Source organism: Heteronotia binoei, chromosome 9, assembly GCF_032191835.1.
Source record: "Heteronotia binoei isolate CCM8104 ecotype False Entrance Well chromosome 9, APGP_CSIRO_Hbin_v1, whole genome shotgun sequence".
NCBI classification, from domain to species: Eukaryota; Metazoa; Chordata; class Lepidosauria; order Squamata; family Gekkonidae; genus Heteronotia; species Heteronotia binoei.
The window spans coordinates 101,751,137-101,770,685 of NC_083231.1; the positions used below are offsets into that span (position 1 = coordinate 101,751,137).

The window sequence follows — 19,549 nt, forward strand, 5'->3', positions numbered from 1 at the left end:
CAAACTGATGAGGGCCTGAGATGTTCAAGTCAGAGCAAAGCAGATTTAGGTGGGTATCAGGAAACATTTCCTAATTGTAACAAAAAAACTCCTTAAGTGGTTAGGCAATGCAGTAGATTCCTCAACGAAACAGGGGAATCCCACCCCATTCCCACCCCCTGATTTCTTACTGCCAAGCACACCTACTGGGACATTAGGGAATATGGGGACAACAACAAGCACACACATCCTGTTTCCTGTACTCCTCCATATTTCCCAACAAAGAAATCTACTAGCTGCCCCCCTCACTGGGAAATCTGCATGGGGAAAGACACAAGCGTCCTATCACAAAATGTGCCCAGGGAATGCAAGGTATTTGTGTTTTCTGTTCCTCTTACAATCCACACTTTTTATGTTACATAGAAACTATATGACTTTTTTTTTTGTGAGGCACTGCAAACAGTTGCCAACCAAAACATTCATCTCTACAGAGAGCCAGTATGGAGTAGTGGTTATAATGCCAGACAAAGATCTGAGAAACTCAGGTTCGAATTCCCACTTATGGCATGGAAGCTCACTGGGTAACCATGGGCCAGTTGCATTCTCAGCCTAACCTACTTCACAGGGTTGTTGTGCAATTAAAGCAGAGGAGAGGAGAGAACGATGAAAGGCATCTTGGGTCCCCAAAGTAAATAATAGTGCCATGTGGTTTTGAATGGGCACATTCCACAATGAGCCCCTGACCTGGGGCATTCTTTCATGAGAATGTGAAAATCGGGACTTGCAAGAAATTAGTTAAGAGAATAATTTCTCATGGTTTACCTTGATCTTTGTCCCTGGATTTGATTTGCTGAAGAAACGTCATCCGAACTTGGGCCGCTGGAGTCATCTCTCTTTAAACCTTCCATTCTTTTCACTGGAATATGAAAAAAAAAAACCCCGAGATAAAATGGACTTAAGGTTACATAAAAATATTGTCAAAACATTTTGGACACAGAAAGCTAGCTTTAAAAGAATCAGTAATGGTGTTCCAGTATTGGGGAAGGAGGGAGGCAGGAGTTAAATTCCTAAAGGTATTTCTACTTCAAGCTTAAATTTGTTTAATATTCATTCTCTTTTCCTACAGGAGCCTAGAAAAACTAATTCTGAAAGGATTACCTTGAGGTCTTCAATAGAGAATTCTCAGCATTTGCATCAAACTATACATGCCAGGATTCTATGGGGCAAAGCATGACAGCTAAATTGGGATAAGACTGGTATATATTTATACTGCTAATATTTTATTGATTTGTATAGAAAATATCTACGCTGCCTCTCCAGAGAACATGTTTCTTCCCATTTGACAAAAGCCACCAACTTTGCTTGAAGAAAAAACAGAAAAATACGACTTTTTAAAATGACACTGGTTGTTATGATAGCGTTGTTGTTAGGATTGCCAGTCCCCAGTTGGGGGAAGGGGATCCCCTGGTTTGGAGGCCCTCCTCCCACTTCAGGGGTAGCAGAAAGTGGGGGGGGGGGGCGGTAGGGGTTGAATGTTCATTGGGCATTTCATTATATCATTATTACCATTATTATTCCATTATAATAGAGAATTGATCCATGGCTCAGGGGGGGCTGTTTTTTGAGGTAGAGGCACCAAATTGTCAGCACAGCATCCTGTACTTCTCCTCAACCTCCCCCCCCCCCAGATTTCAAAAAGATTGGACCAGGGGATCCAATTCTGTGAGCCCCAAAAGGTGCCCCCATTCTCCATTATTTCCAGTGGAGAGAAGGCATTTAAAAGGAGTGCTGTCTCTTTAAATGTGATGGCCAGAACTCCCTTAGGAGTTCAGTTGTGCTTGTCACACCCTTGCTCCTGGTTCCACCTCCGAAGTCCCCAGATATTTCCTGAGCTGAACCTGGCAACCCTAGCCCCCCTCTCATCTTTGGTTAAGCAGGTTCTTCAGGATTCCACATCACTTCAAAAACTTGCAAAAACCTGTTGAGTTGTAGCTGCCAGTAGGACAGAAAGGTCTATGTGGATGAAATTCCTCCTTGTCTTGGATTCACAGCAAACTTATGCCTGTCGGGTCAGTTTACCACATGTTGCCATTGACTAGGAAATGATGCACCTAAAGCATTAAAGGCAGTTTAAGATGTATTAAATACACGTGCCTTCCATGCAGCTGCAGCTGCTTGAGGCTGAATGCAAAGTTCAATTTCAAAAGATATTTACATTGATTAGATTGGAATTCATTTTAATTCAGCCTCCAGATTGATGAAGCAGCTATAAAAATTCATTATCCAAACATCTGCCAAATTTCTAATTTCTTTGCACTGTTCCCTCCCAGGACAACATCCAGGTATGAAAATACCTCCTAAAACTAAAAGTAGATCGAGTGCTGAAGACTGAGGCTGAAAGGTAAGTTCAGAGCAGGTTGAAGACCACCGTTTTGGGAGAGGGAAACAGTTTGAAAAAAAGACCTCATAGAAAAGTGGTGGTTTGGGAGCCTTCCATGATAATGACACACTGGTAGCTGTGAGTTGACAGAAGCAAAATAAGAAAGTAGTCCAATCGAAAGTTAAAGACTAATGGAATATATTCTAGTATAAACTTTTGTGAGTCAGAGTTTCATCACATCTAATGGAGCTTCCTTCCTCCATTTTAATCCTCACAATAATCTTGTGAACTAATTTCAACTGAGTGAAAGTTACTGGTACATAATCCCCCAGTAAATTTCACAGCCAAAGAGGAATTTAAACCCAAATCTTTGCAGTCATAGTCTGATATTTGAACCCTACAAAGAGTTTCCTCTTTGTTAGTGTCTTTCGGTATTTTTGAGTGTGACAGGTGGTGCAGAAATGGCAAATAAAGGCAGCAAAGGAAAACAAAAACCTTTAAAAATAAAAATGGAAGCAACATTTCTGCTGTAACTCACCTTCAGTAAGTTCATTACCCACTTGCTGCACTCTAGGGAGGCCTAACTTTGTGCATTTGAAATTTAAAAACCCAAGGAGTTTGTACCTTGTCTAAAATCTGCATCAGAAGAAATGAAGGACGGACTTTCACTGTCTGTATTGTATATGTCATTGTGGTAAGATCTGTATCTTCGTCCATGTTCTGCAAGTGATTTAAAGGAGGAGGAAGAGGAAAAGGAAGAAGAAGAAAAAAGAGTTAACCCAAAATATCAATATTGATTTAAATACCACCTCGATTACACTATTTTGATATGTAACAGTTTGGTGTAGTGGTTAAGTGTGCGGACTCTTACCTGGGAGAACCAGGTTTGATTCCCCACTCCTCCACTTGCAGCTGCTGGAATGGCCTTGGGTCAGTCATAGCTCTGGCAGAGCTGTCCTCGAAAGGGCAGCTTCTGGGTGAGCTCTCTCAGCCCCACCCACCTTACAGGGTTTTGTTGTGGGGGAGGGAGGAAAAGGAGATTGTGAGCTGCTCTGAGACTCTGAGATTCAGAGTATAGGGTGGGATATAAATCCAATATCTTCATCTTCATCTACTTGTCTTTGGTTGGATCTTTCTGCTAAGTGAGGAAACTGCAGTTCATGGAAAACATCCTTCCGTACACAGAACACCTTGCTCTTAGGGAAGGGAAACCTTTACGATCCAAACCTTAATTCTGTTCTGGAATTTATTTGCCATAGGATGTGTTGATTTTCCACTAAAATATATAGTTCTGGGTACTGGAACTTGACGGTACTGCAAGATTTCTTTACTGCCAGTGAAGAAGCAACACTATAAAACATTAACTGTCACACCTACAGTGGGATATGATCATATGTTGAGGAATAAAGAAATCTTAAACTTCTATTTCTTCTATTTCAGTTTTCAAAATGGAAAAAACCATCAACCCTATCTTGATTTCCTAAAAAGCAACAACAATGGAAACACTTTGGCAAGGCTTTTTCAAATTTTCAACAAAATTTTTGGGACCAAAGGAAGGCATAAAACTGATTACACGATCAACATGGCACCAACAGACAACTCGATACAAAACATCCGTATAGCTGCAGACAAATGAAGGTGGGTCTTTTCGATAATTATAGGTTTTTAACACTGTTGGGACTAACTTGTGGGTGGGGGATGGGGATGTGACTGCTCTGGAAGACTGCAAAGGCATATTCATTGGATCTGGGATAGATTTTCACTATATCCGAAAACGAAAGTCAAAAGGAAACAAAAATACTTGACCAAGCCATCAACTAGATTAGAACCTTGTCTGGAAGCATTTTTGTTTGGAACAGTCAAACCTTTGTGAATGTGCTACCAAACAACAGCACCTGAACAGAATTGTTCAGGTGAACAGAATTGTTCAGGAGGGCTTTTTTGTACAAAACACAAAGCTTTTTTAATGGTTGAGCTCAGGAGGTGACATTTATTAGGCATAAAATCTTTACACTAATTTGCTCGTTGCCCTGAACAAATTGGTTTGGTGTGCTACACTGATTGTTTGATTGCCTTAAAATGATTATGTTTGCATGCACTGGGTTCGCCCCTCCCCGTGCTACAATCCTAGTCCAAGTGCATTTTTCATTTTACTAGGACTATTAGTGCATGTTTTTCTAGGCATCTTTGTGCATGTACTGCTGCTGCAACCTCATCTGGCTGCTCTGATACAGCACTGGCCGCAAAATGCTCGGACCACTAGTCCCATGCTCAGGGCTCACTTTCTAGCAAGAACTCATTTGCATATAAAGCCACACACCCTGATGTAGCCAATCCTCCAAGAGCTTACAAGGCTGTTCTTACATGGCCTACTGTAAGCTCTTGGAGGATTGGCTACATCAGGGGTGTGTGGCCTAATATGCAAAGCAGCTCCTGAGCCCTGCCTGTGCTGACATCACACCATCAAGCAAAGTAAGATCTTTTTCAATACTTCCTGTCCTTTATTTTGAGATGCCAAGGACTGAACCAGAGACATTCAATATTTAAAGCATGCCCTTTGAGCCACAGTGGACCCAACTGCTGCAGAAAAATCCAGATCTCTGTAGTAAGGCCACACTTTAATGAGTGCATGCATTCGCTGTAGTCAAGTTCACAACTACCCTTTTAATGGACTACCTTTGCATCAGACTGAGGTGCAACTTTGAACTGAGCAAATAAAGTGAATCTGGACAAAGGAATGTCTGATTAACAGTCCAATCCTTTGCAGAGAACACTTCAGTCTAAGGCCCAGGTTAGCCTGATCTCATCAGATCTCAGATGCTAAGCAGGGTTATCCCTGGCCAGTGTTTGGATGGGAGATCTCCAAGAATACCAGGGTTGCAACATGGAGGCAGGCAATGGCAAACCACCTCCGAATGTCTCTTGCCTTGAAAAGGGTCACCATAAGTCAGCTGTGACTTGAAGGCAAAAAAAAGGGGGGGGCTACTGATATTAACAGGCTTAGAGTGCAATAACTCTGCATAGGATGCCACTGCAAGACCAATTTCTCACTAGTGTTGTTCCACCCCCAGGCTTCTGTTTTCCCCAGTGCAAGCAATCGATTTCCCACCAGTTGCTCTGCAGGCTCTCTCCAGTTCCCCTCACAGCTTTGTGATGTTGTCTTTTAAGGATTAACAAACTGCAAGAGGAACTGGAGGGAGCTGCGTGTCAAAATGAGCCCATGGAGCAATTGGTGGGAAATTGATTGCTTGTACCAGGGAAAACAGAAGCCTGGGTGTGGATCAATGCTAGTAAGAAATCGGTTTAAGATTCCTCTGTCATACAGTTATATTGTATGGAAGAAAAAGAACGACATAAGAACAAACACAGCTATGCTGGATCAGACCCACAGTCCTGTTTCCAACAGTGACTGTTTGGATGCCACAAGCAATCCCACAAGCAAGGACTATAACCTTCACCCCAGAATCTGACAACAAGGCATTCTGCCCCTGAACTTGAAATGCCCCCATCCAAACCTTACTGCTTTTTATAATTCAGTGCTGCAACAAGAGTGGTGAAGTGCCTTAACATTCAGAACATTACCAACCCTTTCGCAACTGAGCAGACCCCAATGAATTGGAATCAGTTCCAATGAATTTAAACCTGGTAAAGTGTCAGTGAATCTGTGGATTAATCATACTGTGATTCAAGTGATGTGTCTTGCAAAGTAAACATCTGTGCCCATCTGTACTGAGCTTTTGTTGGATCTTTCTTGGTTGTTAGTAATAGTAAAGCAGAAGCCCATACAAATGGAGCATTGTGTATATATAATAAAGCATGTCATTTACTAGCCAACAGCAAAACAAGAACAGCAGCATGTAGCCTGGAATGTTATTAGCTCCAGTGCAAGAACTGATGGATATAGAGATTCTCCAATACTGCTGTTGTTGTGGCATCTGAAAGTAGGAAAGGAGGAAGGAACATGCATCACAGGAAAACATTTATTTTACTTATAGTTAATACAGACTTTTTGGTTCATCGATAGTTGGTATATTACTTAGAACAGACGTTTCTTTCATTTTTGAATGGGTCTCTGGCAAACACAGTTTGGCTTGAAATTAAAATCATCTTTACTGTTAGAAAATCACTAAAAAGTTTTCCCTTTTGGAAGATGCTTTCTAAGAGAATCCAGTTAAATGTGCTTCTTTGCAATTTCAATTAAACAGCAAGGGAATAGGGTACCATCAATGTGCTAATGCTAATGACACCCAGATGTCTGTATCTTTATTCAAATAGCCTGGTGATATGCTAAAGCCCCTGAACTAATGTCTGAAGGCTGCAGCTAAACTGCTACCAGCAAACAAGCTGAAACTGAAACCTTACAAGATGGGGGTAATATTAGTTGCGGGGAGGGGAAATCCTGAAGGACATGGTTCTTCCCACTTTTAATATTGTCCAACCCAAGGCTAATTCTATGATTCTAGTGTAGACTGTCAGTTTGGGGACAGAGCTGAACCAGGATTAAACATCTAGTGCAGAACTGGCCTTGTTGTCTTGGCTAAAATGAAGGATAATGACACAGCTTTATTCCTGGAGAAGTCAACTGATGGCAGCTGAAAAAAACAGAATTCTGTCTCTACTTAGCCAGAAAATCGCCCCGTATCTTGACTGCTGATCAGGCCAGGTGAATACATACTATGGTTACTTCAAGGCTAGATTACTGTAATGCACTCTACATGGGTCTGCTCTTAAAGACAACTTGGAAACTACAGTTGGTACAGAATGCCACAGCCTAGCTACTCCTAGGTGCCAAGCATGCTACTGGCAATAACGATTGGACAGAGCATTCAAAGTACTTCATGTACATGGTCTTGGAATTCTTACAACAGCCCTGTTAGCAGAGGCAAGCCATCCACTAGGCAGCCCTAGGCGCCTCCCCCTGGGCCCAGCCATGTTGCCTTCAGGGCTTGATATTGCCTGGAAGGAGAGGTCCCAGGAGCCAGGGAGAGGCCGTGCATCGCCCAGCCTCCTCCACAGTGTGGGTGGCGGTACAGAGAGGCTGCCTGGCTGCTGTTGCTCTGCTTCCGGAAGGTGGAGTGACGGCGAGCGGACGTATAAAAACCATAAGAACATAAGATCAGCCATGTTGGATCAGACCAATGGCCATTCAGTCCAACACTCTGTGTCACACAGTGGCCAAAAAAAACCCCCACCCAGGTGCCATCAGGAGGCTCACAAGTGGGTCTAGAAGCCCTTCCACTTTGCCCCCCCCCCCAAAAAAAAGCACCAAGAATACAGAGCATCACTGTCCCAGGCAGTTCAAATAATGTACTATGGCTAATAGCCACTGATGAACCTCTGCTCCATATTTTTATCCAATCCCCTCTTGAAGCTGACTATGCTTGTAGCTGCCACCACCTCCTGTGGCAGTGAATTCCACATGTTAATCACCCTTTGGGTGAAGAAGTATTTCCTTTTATCCGTTCTAACCCGACTGCTCAGCAATTTCATTGAATGCCCATGAGTTCTTGTATTGTGAGAAAGGGAGACAAGTATTTCTTTCTCTACTTTCTCCATCCCATCCATGCATCATCTTGTAAACCTCTATCATGTCACCCCGCAGTCAACGTTTCTCCAAGCTAAAGAGCCCCAAGCGTTTTAACCTTTCTGCACAGGGAAAGTGTTCCAAACCCTTAATCATTCTAGTTGCCCTCTTCTGGACTTTTCCCAATGCTACAATATCCTTTTTGCGGTGCGGCGACCAGAACTGTACACAGTATTCCAAATGAGACCGCACCATCGATTTATACAGGGGCATTATGATACTGGCTGATTTGTTTTCAATTCCCTTCCTAATAATTTGCAGCATGGCGTTGGCCTTTTTTATTGCAATCGCACACTGTCTTGACATTTTCAGTGAGTTATCTACTCCAACCCCAAGATCTCTCTCTTGGTCAGTCTCTGCCAGTTCACTCCCCATCAACTTGTATATGTAGCTGTATATGTAGCATTACTTTGCACTTGGCCACATTGAACCTCATCTGCCACGTTGATGTCCACTCACCCAGCCCCAACAGATCCTCACAATCCTCTCTGGTTCTCACCACCCTGAACAATTTAGTGTCATCTGCAAACTTAGCCACTTCACTGCTTACTCCCAACTCCAAATCATTAATGAACAAGTTAAAGAGCATGGGACCCAGTACTGAGGCCTGTGGCACAACCAATTTTTCATCTTTTAAAAACAGATTAATAAAGATTGGTTCCCTTTTACCTTACTGCAGTGTTAATCACTGTCTATACATCCAATAACACACACACAAAGACATTATTAGCTAATTCAAATATAAAGTTAAAGTAGGCATTGGCTGTCCCCCAGGTCAAGATAATGCAGAAATCCCACAACCTGGAACAGGAAGAGGTTTTCCCTAAAAACCAATTTGCACATGTTCTCCTAAAAACTGTCTTGCAACACTGGGCTGTCAAGTCTGTTCAAGTTCAACAAAATACAATGTTCTTGGAATTGCCATAACCCGACAAAATACCACAAAAACCACATGAAATCCTGATCTGAAGAATGCTGGATTTATAAAAGTATAGATCTGAAACACAGAGATTATGTCAAGCAACAAAAGCACCATGTGTATTGTATGGTGCCGTGTTTATTCTTGCAAGAAACCACACGTAAGCATCAAAAGAACCAAGACTTCCCTCATAAAATGACATAAAAAAGCATCAAATTAGTAACGGGAAGGAAACAGCTGGATTTATGCACAAGTAAACTACAGCTTAACTAGGGTTATTTATTTATTTATTTTAGAAAAAGCCCAGCAGGAATTCATTTACATATTACACCATATCCCCTAACATCACCATTCTTTCACACAGGGCTTTTTTTGTAGAAAAAGTCCAGCAGGAACTTATTTGCATGGTAAGATGTTTAACCCTTCCTTCTGCTGTTCTTGAAGGAAGGTATAAGAAAATTCCATTTGCTCAGAGACTTTGCCAGTGTGAGTTGCAAGAAATAGAAACAATTGAACATGTGCTTCTAAGATGTCCTTGGTATAGTTTAGCCTGTGCTAAATACATTTTCCGTTGTGTTAAGGCTAAGCCAGGGCTAACAGTCTGCTCAGATGCCAATCAAAATATCACAAAACAGGTAGCTAAGTTTTGTAATGCTAGTCTTTGAATTAGAAATGCATATATTGAGATATTGAATGAAATGCATATATTTCTTGATACTTTTATTAATTTTACTATTCTATTTTAACCATGGTTAATTCTGCCATTCAGTGTTTTAATTTGCTTAATTATTAGGCTTTTTTGTTGGCTTGTTGCCATATAAAAAACTGTACTGTATATTTGCATATTAGGCCACATACCCTGACACAGTGGATGCAGAGGGCACCTGGTTCAAGCACTGGCACCTCCAGTTTCTGTGTCTAGTTGGGTGACTTCTCCTGATTGTGTATTGCATTGGTTCTAATATGTCCTCTTCCTTCTGTTTAAAGGATGGGACATTGCTTAGGTGATGAGTATCACCTTTGCATACAGAAAGTCCCAGGTTTGATCCCTGGCATCTCAATTTAAATAATGGATCAGGACATGTGTGGGGGACACCCTTTTTTCTGAGATCCTGAAGAGTCACTGGCAATCAGAGTTGAAAAATGTGACTTTGTCAGATCATTGGTTTGGCTCTTTAGAAGGTAGCTTGTCATGTTCAAGAGATTTGTTCTGTTACTCTCTTGAAGCTTGTTGATGGTAGCTGGGCACCAGCCAATAATAACTTTGATCAAGGTCCTTTGGTTTCATAGAGTATGTAAGCAGACTTTAGTAGCTTTGATTTTATGCTTTTCTGGCCCACAAGACCAATTCTCTTTCTTCTGAGAATTGTTATAAAGCTTGTCTTCTAGACCCCAGCTTTGGCAATGGAGCGTGTTGAATTTGGATGTCATCCCAACACCTTTGCCCGCTCCTTGATTGCCTCCTGCAATTATCTTTTTTGTCGTATAAAAGTGGTGCATGATCCACCCAGTTTTTGTAACTATTACTTCTTTTTAGTAAGAATACATACAAAGGAATCTGTGTTGTGCAAAGTCAGACTTTTGGTCTATCTAGCCCCAGGATTTTCTGTTATAAACTGCAGTAGTTTTCCAGACAGAGATGGGACTTCTCCAAATATCCCATTAGCTGTAGATGAACATGATATCTTGTGCGTGCAAACCAGGGCTCTGGAGAGCAGTGGGGGTGGGGGGTAGGGAGGGATTAGTAAAAGAAAATTCTCTGCCATGGAACCTTTCAGATCCATGGTGGTGGACTTCCAGCCCAGGGAAGGCACTTTTCTTCACTACTGATATGACTTGAATGACCTTATTCTTAAGTTTGCAAGGGCCACGAAGAGTAAGAGCAAACATAAATACATCTTTGGGTATGATCTGGGGCTAAATTCACATAAATTGCTGAGACTGTAAAGGCCAAATCATAACTTGGTTGATGGGCCTCCACAGACCCAACTGCAAGAAAGCTCACATGTTACACCTAATCAGAAATAATGGCTTTGCCCAGACCTGGATAGCCCAGGCAAGCCTGATCTCACCAGACTCAGAAGGTAGGAAGGATCAACTCTGGCAAGTACTTGGATAGGAGACCTCCTTTGAATACCAGAGTTGAGAGGCAGGGGCAGGCTTAATTCAGCTACTTCCCTGAATATCCTTCCATGCCCCCAGTACGGGTCACATACCAGAGGTCACCATAACTTCCATGTGTGAAAATGTGCGCGTGTGCACACACACAGATAAAAATAAAATAATACTTTAAATTACAACATAGTGAGAGCAGTTATCACATTTGATAAATATAGCCCTCAAAGTTGGCCCTTATTTTGGAGGCTTTTTTCCAGCCATAAAAAAAAACCCCAAAGACCAAAGACTGGTACAGAGACCGCACCCCCAGGATCATTTATATGGCAATTTAATCAAAGGGTCAAAATGAACAACACTCAAAAGATCCATTTATAGGTCCTTCAGTGGATTTTTAAAAAAACGTAATTAGCAGCCTCCGGCAGCAGCTTTCAAGATAGGTGAAAGGTCACCGGGGTCCAGTCTTTTCTTCCCATGTTTCTTCCATAATTTAAAAACACCCTTCAAAGCTGCAATTCATACATGTATGAAGCTTCATACATGTATACCTCTTTTTTTCTCTTATACAGAACTAACTATGGAGATACACATTAAATTATGGAAGTAGGGTTGCCAAACCCCAGGTGGGGACAGGGGATCCCCCAGTTTGGAAGCCCTCCCCCCACTTCAGGGTCATCAGAAAGTGCGGGGGGAAGGAGATGTCTGCTGGGCACTCCATTATTCCCTATAGCAGGGGTGGCCAACGGTAGCTCTCCAGATGCTTTTTGCCTACAACTCCCATCAACTCTAGCAAGTATGGTCAATGGCTGGGGCTGATGGGAGTTGTAGACAAAAAAAATCTGGAGAACTACCATTGGCCACCCCTGCCCTATAGAGACTGATCCCCATAGGGTATAATAGAGAATCCCTCTTTCTTTTTCACCAGTGGAAAAAACCAGCTGTCTCCAGTTCAACATTTTATTCATTTATTACTGTTATTCTCTTTTAGCTCCACTGATTTATATCATTGACAGTTTACAAAATTTTATACAGAATCCCCTGTCACCAGCCAGAAAAGGAAAAGAACAGCTCCCCATCCCAAAAGATCCTGAAATATACAATTCTCCATGAGAAAGGATATTTATACCCCCTTGAGACAGGGTGGGAGAAAGAAGAGTGGTGGGTGGTGGAAAGTGCAGCCAATTTATGGAGATCCCATGGAGTTTTAAAGGCAAGAACGGTTCAGAGATAAGTTTGCCGTTGCCTGTTTCTGCTTAGCAACCCCAGACTTCCTTGGCGGTCTCCCATCCAAATACTATAACCAGGATCAGTTTCCAAGATCCAAGAGAGCTAGTTTGGGCCATCCAGGGCAGGGTGTAAGAAAAGTAATGTAAGTTAAATATCAGCAGTGCAGTTACATGGGACAATTAAGGCGGTGAATATGTTTGGAATCATGCAGAGAATGTCTGTTATATGGCTGACAGAGGGCCAAGTAGGATTGCCAGTGGCAGAGAGCTACAAGAGAACCCATGGATCTACGTGCTATTGCTCTGAGTGGTGAGTCACCAAGACTACAGGTTGAAACAGTGGGCTGGGTTCCACCATCCAATAGCAGATGAGATGTTTGACTTAAGGAAGATCAGTTTCGTCAAGACACTGAGCAAGAGTTACTGTAAGATCAAGCACTGATTTTTCATTTCCAGTCAGTGTTGCTGTGCACAAAAGATCAAAAGGTACTTAATGTAGTCAGTACAATGTAATTTGGAGGTGCAAGATAATTTCATTGAAGAAAGTCATTATCGGGCAGGGGTGGATGTTATTAAAATATGCTTAACACTATGTCTTGTGCAAGAGGAAACATAAGACAGGATAAAGCCCAGTTGCCCTAGTGCAAAGGCTCCTTCTGATAACCTTTTGTTTCCGCTTTTGTTAGAGCTCCTACATAAACTGAAACATTCTGTACTGTAGGAACTAACCCACTGAACAGACAATAAAAGGCAGGGTTTCTTTTGAGCAGGAATGCAGGTCTGGCTGGCTAGGCATCAGGGGGTGTGGCCTAATATACAAATGGGTTCCTGCTGGGCTTTTTCTATAAAAAAAGCCCTGATAAAGGTGTCTACATTTGGAGTGGCTCCTCCCCCCAGGCCATTGGCTCTTCCTGACCTGGAAGGGCTATAAAGGCTTCCAGGGAAAAGACGGGAATTTCGTCTGGGAAGCTGTCATAGTCACCATGCCTGGTTCCTTAGCTCATGCTCCGTGACTCCATGCTCTCACTCCACAACTGCTGAAAGCACATCTCCATCAATCAGGGCTCTAGTTCTCTGCAAAGGTATTTGCCCCACCTTTCAACTAGCTGATGCAGTATAAACTGTACAAAATTATCACAGATAAGCAAATCTGCACGCAATAAACAAGACAAGGCACTCCAGTTTTCTCCATGCAGAATATTGTTTTGATTTCAGCATGGCACGTACAGCTAGGTCGTTTTGCAGAAGAGAAGCCGAGACATGCCCAAGTCCAAACACAGAGTCAATGCCCTCCATGGGGCACAGTCTGACAGTATTCACTGGGCCAACCTGGCTCTCACAACAGATTAGAATGCACAAGATGATGTGATACAAAGGGATGAAGTCTGCTGTGGAAACTGGGATGACGGCCAACTTTTTGATGGGAGTGCCTGAGCGCTTACTGCCGCGTCCAGCAGAAGCATACATCCAAGCATATTTGTGGAAAAGTAGCTTCTTGCTTCGGCTACTAGCTTCACTCAGACATCACAACAAACTCTAATTAAACAAAGGCTTGTTGGCATCGGCACAAACACTGTTTGCTATGTTTGTGAGGCCCCTCCCCCCTCCTATGGCTTACAGAGTTTCACTGAACACTTCCCAGTTTGACCGAGCTCCAACTGGTCATGACAGTCAAGTGTAGGCCCAAACCATCACCGCCCCTGTGCTCCCCCCGACCCCCTGCTGGCTACAGCCCTGCATAACACGCTGTGTCTTATCTGGTCTGCAAATGGTGACTTAACTCTTCCCATGTAGTGAGTATGCCACGGGGAGGAAGGAGACCGGGTAGTTACCATGATGGAGTCTTCTAAGACATGAACTTCCTCATCAGTTGAGAGGTGGTTAAGGAGAGAGACCGGGGGGGGGGGTATCTTTTTAAAGTTAGCAAAATTAAAATCTTACAAATATGTTTCCCTGTCACGTTAAAATTCTTCCCTCTCTCGCTAATGCATTGTACCGGGAACAGGACACAAAACATTACAGTGATCAACTGAATGGATATTTTTTAAAAAGCTAGAATGGATGTTAAATATCTCCCGCAACGAATTTACAATGGAACAGGAGTAAGAGGTTTAATTGTGAACAATGTAGACTAAATCTATACCCACGGCTGCATGCTTAGAGCAAACTTGCCAATGAACAGCTCGAACAGGAAGAGGCAACAGGAACAGGCCTGATTTCCATTTGCAGTTCCAGGCACTTGCAAAAATCAGGAAGGGTTTGGGGGTAAAAGATGTGACCATGTGCTTTTGGTATTCCAAAAATTGTGTGAGTTAGGAATGATCAAATTGTTGCTCATCAGAAGACTGAGCTAAGCCTTTGTAAGTACAGTAACACACACGCTTATACACACCCCTCCCCAAACGTTTTAAGAGCAAGATTATTCTCCTGCCTCACCCTATATATTGGGAGTGGTTTTCTCCTTAGTTTCACAAACTGCAGGTTCACAAAGAGATGGGGGAAGGTTGAATTTATATCTGCCTCAAGAGATGGGCAAACCATGCAATGGACCATCTTTTTGGTACTCTCTTGCTGCTATATATAGAGAGAGGGCCAGGAGTAAAATTCTAGCAGAAGCTCCTTTGCATATTAGGCCACAAACCCCTGATGTAGCCAATCCTCCAAGAGTTTACAAAAAAGAGCCTTGTAAGCTGTTGGAGGATTGGCTACATCAGGGGTGTGTGGCCAAATATGCAAAGGAGCTCCTGCCAGAATTCCATCCCTGGAGCAAAGTCAAAGGCAGCCACTGCTCAGAGTGGAAACACTTGGCCATCTTCTATTATTTTGTCATCAGTGGTTGATTCCTAGATCAATTTTGATAACTCCCATTCTTACCAAACACCAATTACCAACTGAACTTTGGGTGGTCCTCTATTTGTTGGCAGATATTAATCCTGAAACCACCTATTTTGTTACAAAAAAAAAATTAACAATAATTTTATCTGTAAAACGACAAAAATCTGGATTGATCCAATTGTAACAGAATCTGGTATATATATTTGGCTAACATGACATTTTAGATTTACTTCACTGAACAATAAGTTTTATTAGAAATTCCTGTTTTAACATTTTATTCACTTTTAAATTTGAATATTTTGACTGTAACCTTTGAATTCTGTGAATTTTGTGAGTAATGTATATCCATGTATGTTTTGATAACTGATACATTCTGGTTGAGCTCTAGGAAACAGAAATGGAGTCATACTAATTCTAGCTCACCTGTCTCTGCTTGCTTGCTGCCCTCTCTCTTGAGTGAATGGCTACAACTTCTGCTCCCATCAACCAGCTATCAGTTCTTACTCAGGCAAGTGAGTGACCAGTGACCAACCTACTACTATCTGTCCTCTGGAACAAAAGGACAGAAGGAATAACAGAAGCCCCTGCATCTACCTGTAGTCGTACATGCATGCCAATGGAAAACAAAGGGGTAGGAAATCCCCACCTTTGGCTGGCCCCACCTTTCCAGGGTGGCAATCTTTCTGGAGAAATCCAATGCCACCAACCCAGATAGAGGGTGAGACCACTGCTGCTGAACAGTGGCCGTCCCCCCAAAAGCTGCTTAACAGTGCTGACTCCTGATGCTGGTCCTATTTACTTTATATTCATAGGAATAATCTTCTGGTTCACACTCTTGGAGCGCTTTCACATAAGTCTCACAGTAGGGAGAAGCTAAATTGCTTCAAAATATGACTATTAAGGCAAAATTGGCTAGACCAAACTAAGACTTCACAATATTATCCATGGCCGCATTTCAAGTCAAGCAACTACAACGGCCAGTATAGTATTGTGGTTAAAGCACTGATACAGGCTGTGGAAACCAGATCAGGCTGTGGAAACCAGGGCTCATACAATCCCTCTTCTATGGAGTTCAACCTTTGGCCATTTAATTATTTATTCACCTATTTAATTGTCACATTTTGACAATTTTAGGATTATCAAACTCTGTAATTCCGGGTGGGTTTTTTTTTTTTTTGAAAACACTGTTGTATGCTGCTTCAAAATGTTGAAAGAAGGCTAATGAGTTTAATAAAACTGAACACAGCAGCTAATGACTTTAATAAAACCAAGCAGAGTATCAGAAAACCCACTGACCTTCAGCATCCATGGCTTGTCTCAGCTGCTGCAGTTTTTTCTGCCTCTCTCGGATCCTGTCAAAGGCACTTGAAATGGCCACAGATGTTGAAAACTCTGGCACATGGCGCGCCTGATCTAGTTTGTGAGGACCAAACAGATCAAGGGCTAAGCTCCCATCAGAATATCTTCCCTCCTTGCTTCTAGCGGCTGCTGAAGACCGTGCCGCAATCGTCTCCGCGTGATGGTGGTGGTGTCTGTGAGAATCCCCAACATGGTCTCTCTCTGTCACTGAATCACTCAGCAAGTCTGAGGAGGAAGCCCAACCTTTTCGTTTCGGACGGGCTTCGGCTCCAACGTTACTTTTTCTTTCCAAGTCCGCAGCTCTACACCGGTATGGGCAGCAAGTATTCGGGGCATCTTCATGGCCAGAGTGATAATTGGAGGAAAGGCCTTGGCAACATTCTTCTCCATCTTGTGAGCCTCTGATGGACAAAACCCCCATCGATTTGCTAAGCCCTTTGTTAAGGTTGGCCAGTTGAGAGAACTGACTCTTGTGAATGTCTGGAGCATCAACTGCTGAACTTCTTCCTGGAATGAGAATAATTTACTTTGGAGATGTGTAGTTTTACACACAGCAGATACATCAATGTTACTAGCTGTAGAAAGGATACAATTTTGAAAATGAGCTTTGATTTTTTTTGGGGGGGGGAGGGGGCAGGCAAATACAATCCTAAGCAATTACAGGCTTCTTCAGGCTCTCCTTACTTGGAAGTTTTTAAGTAGAGGCTAGCAATGATGATTCTGTGACTCACTATGAATTTAGGCAGATCAGAAGAAGGCAGGCAAGAAATGTCATGAGACAGAGCTTGGCTCTTGTGGCCCTTTCTTATATGCCCAGGGTAATGCCAATTGCCAAGTTGGGGTCAGGAAGGAATTTAAGCATGTGCTGGAAGATGTAATAAACTGCAGCCCAGGCACAGTCCTGTGAATTATGCTGATCAGCTTTGCTGTCTACTAAATCATCCCACGTTCTGTTTCTTGGCCATAATGCTGGGGAGGGAGTCTTTGAAGCAGGGCTGCCAGCTCTGAATTGAGAAATACCTGGAAATTTGGGGGTGGAGTCTACGAAGGGCAATGTTTGGGTAGAATCTATCCTCCAAAGCAGCTGTTTTCTCCAGGGGAACTGATCCTAGTAATAGCAGGATCAATTGTAATAGCAGGAGATCGTCAGGTACCATCAGGAGGTTGGTAACTCTAGTTAGAAGGAATGTTGGGGAAATTATTTTTATTAGACCAAAGCCAGTTTCCAAGGTTTCATCCAGCATAACCAAGAAACAAAATCCAGGAAGGTGCTATTAAGATGTGATCCGTATTTACACATCATTGAATTGTGTGCTAATTGTGACCACTGACTTCCAGGATTTTCTTGCCCACCCTATAGGTTAATTAGGATGGCAACATAGCCAGCTGCAGCTGGATTGTACTATGATCAAGCTTGATTTTTCAGTCCTTCTGGTTACCCAAGTACCACTTGTGCTCAGTAAGTCAGTGGCTAAAATGTTCAGCAGTGTCTGCCCCCCCCCATGCCAAACTCTCAGCTTGGGCAGTTTGAGCTTTGGGAAAGGGTGGTAGTGGGGAGGCCGGAGCCCGTCCTTCGGCCATGCCACAGTTCCAAGCCATACTGGGTGCCTGCCGATTTTTAAAGTGAACAGCAAATGCAGGAAAAGTTAGTTCGATCCAGTGAACTACACATATCTTGTAGTTTAGTTCTAAGTTACCTAAGGAGGAAATTAGCACCTGGGTCTTTACAATAATAGTATAAAATCATGTAATGACTTTCATTAAGTCCAGCCAAAATAACACAACATAGTATGCAAGTTTCTTTCCAGTTCTTCAGAACTGTTCATCAGGCTGGATTCTAAAAAAAAAAAAAAAAAATTCCGGCCACAGTCTTAAAGCCTCTTTGTCCCTATCCTGTACAGAATTCTTTCGCTGGCTTCAGTGGACACAGAATGTGGCTGCCTGGTATCAGGATTCACCCTTGGTATGCTGCAAAGAAGAAGCCAAAAAGACAAAAAAAGGGGGGGGGGAGGCATCCATTTGAAAAATAAAACCACCAATAGATGATCAAATGTCTCTTTGAAGCCAAACAGGATACAAAAGTCCTGATTTAAAATGCTCAGAGCAAAAGGAAATGTAACCAAGGAAGAATATTCACTACAGGATATTTAGACATTCTGAACAGCTATATACATGTAAGAAAGATACAAATTTCTGCACACCGAAAAGTACATGTGTGTCACTGAAAGGTACTATATTGCCTCCTGTTATCAGGAGCACATAAAACAGTGCCTCCTTTTAATTTATATTGTTTCAGAGGAGCCTCTGTTTGCTTTTGAAAAATCACAACATCCAGTTCAAGTTGCTTCTCGAAAGCACAACACAGAATTTACTCTGAAAAGCAGCCCACGAGCTGCATCTATTGTCTCATCTGCTGTTCCTCTCACAGGATTAAAAAATGCAACTTCTCCATAAAACCCTGCCCACGCCCCTAACAAAGTGACCCAACAGATTCATCTGCATTAATTCAGCCAAGCAATACTAAGAACCTTCAGGCATTCCTTGAACTTTGTTCCAATGTAGTGTTCCAATTACAGCTTGCAGAGATGGAAACTTTGAGGGAAGATTATATGCATGAGCATGAAAATGTGCTTAGTTTCTATGTGGAAACTAATGACGAGGGTCAAGGGGTGCATTAAAGGGATGGAACACAATTCTCTCAGGGAGATAAATATAGCTAGTATTCCCAAACTGTCAAAGATAAGGCACATTGACGGAATGCAGTTATGTAACACCTAATCAATTGCCTTCGCTAACACTACTGCACTGTTAAAAGCAGTTACAGCCTCAAAAATCAGACCAGTTTCGTCTGAGTAGTTTCAGCAATGACAATGGATTCACACTTTAGTAAATCAGTCTCCTCATTTCCTGATATTTCCTTTTTTTTTTTTTAATGCTCACTCTTAATTCTTTAGTCCCCCCGGTTTGTTTGTTTTATGACTATGCTTTGAGGGAATTTATTTATGGAGTTTTTTCACACTACTTTCATAATACTGTATATCTGAACAATTAAATTATTAAGGGGTGTTTACATTATTTATAGTCATTTTAACAACTGCACTATTTTAACCATGCCACTCTCACAACAGATCTGTCATTCAGACATGCAGGTG

At 42.3% G+C, this 19,549-nt stretch overlaps 1 protein-coding gene across 1 annotated transcript in view; it reads right to left on the minus strand.

The window, feature by feature from the left end:
• The window catches only part of PTPN13 (protein tyrosine phosphatase non-receptor type 13), a 172,463-nt gene that overhangs the window by 90,366 nt on the left and 62,548 nt on the right, over window positions 1-19,549 (minus strand). The window contains exons 6-8 of the mRNA XM_060247088.1: window positions 16,335-16,904; window positions 2,984-3,079; window positions 802-895 (exon numbers count right to left, since the gene is read on the minus strand). Coding sequence (XP_060103071.1) covers window positions 802-895; window positions 2,984-3,079; window positions 16,335-16,904 — 760 coding nt within the window. The remainder of the gene's footprint in view (window positions 1-801; window positions 896-2,983; window positions 3,080-16,334; window positions 16,905-19,549) is intronic.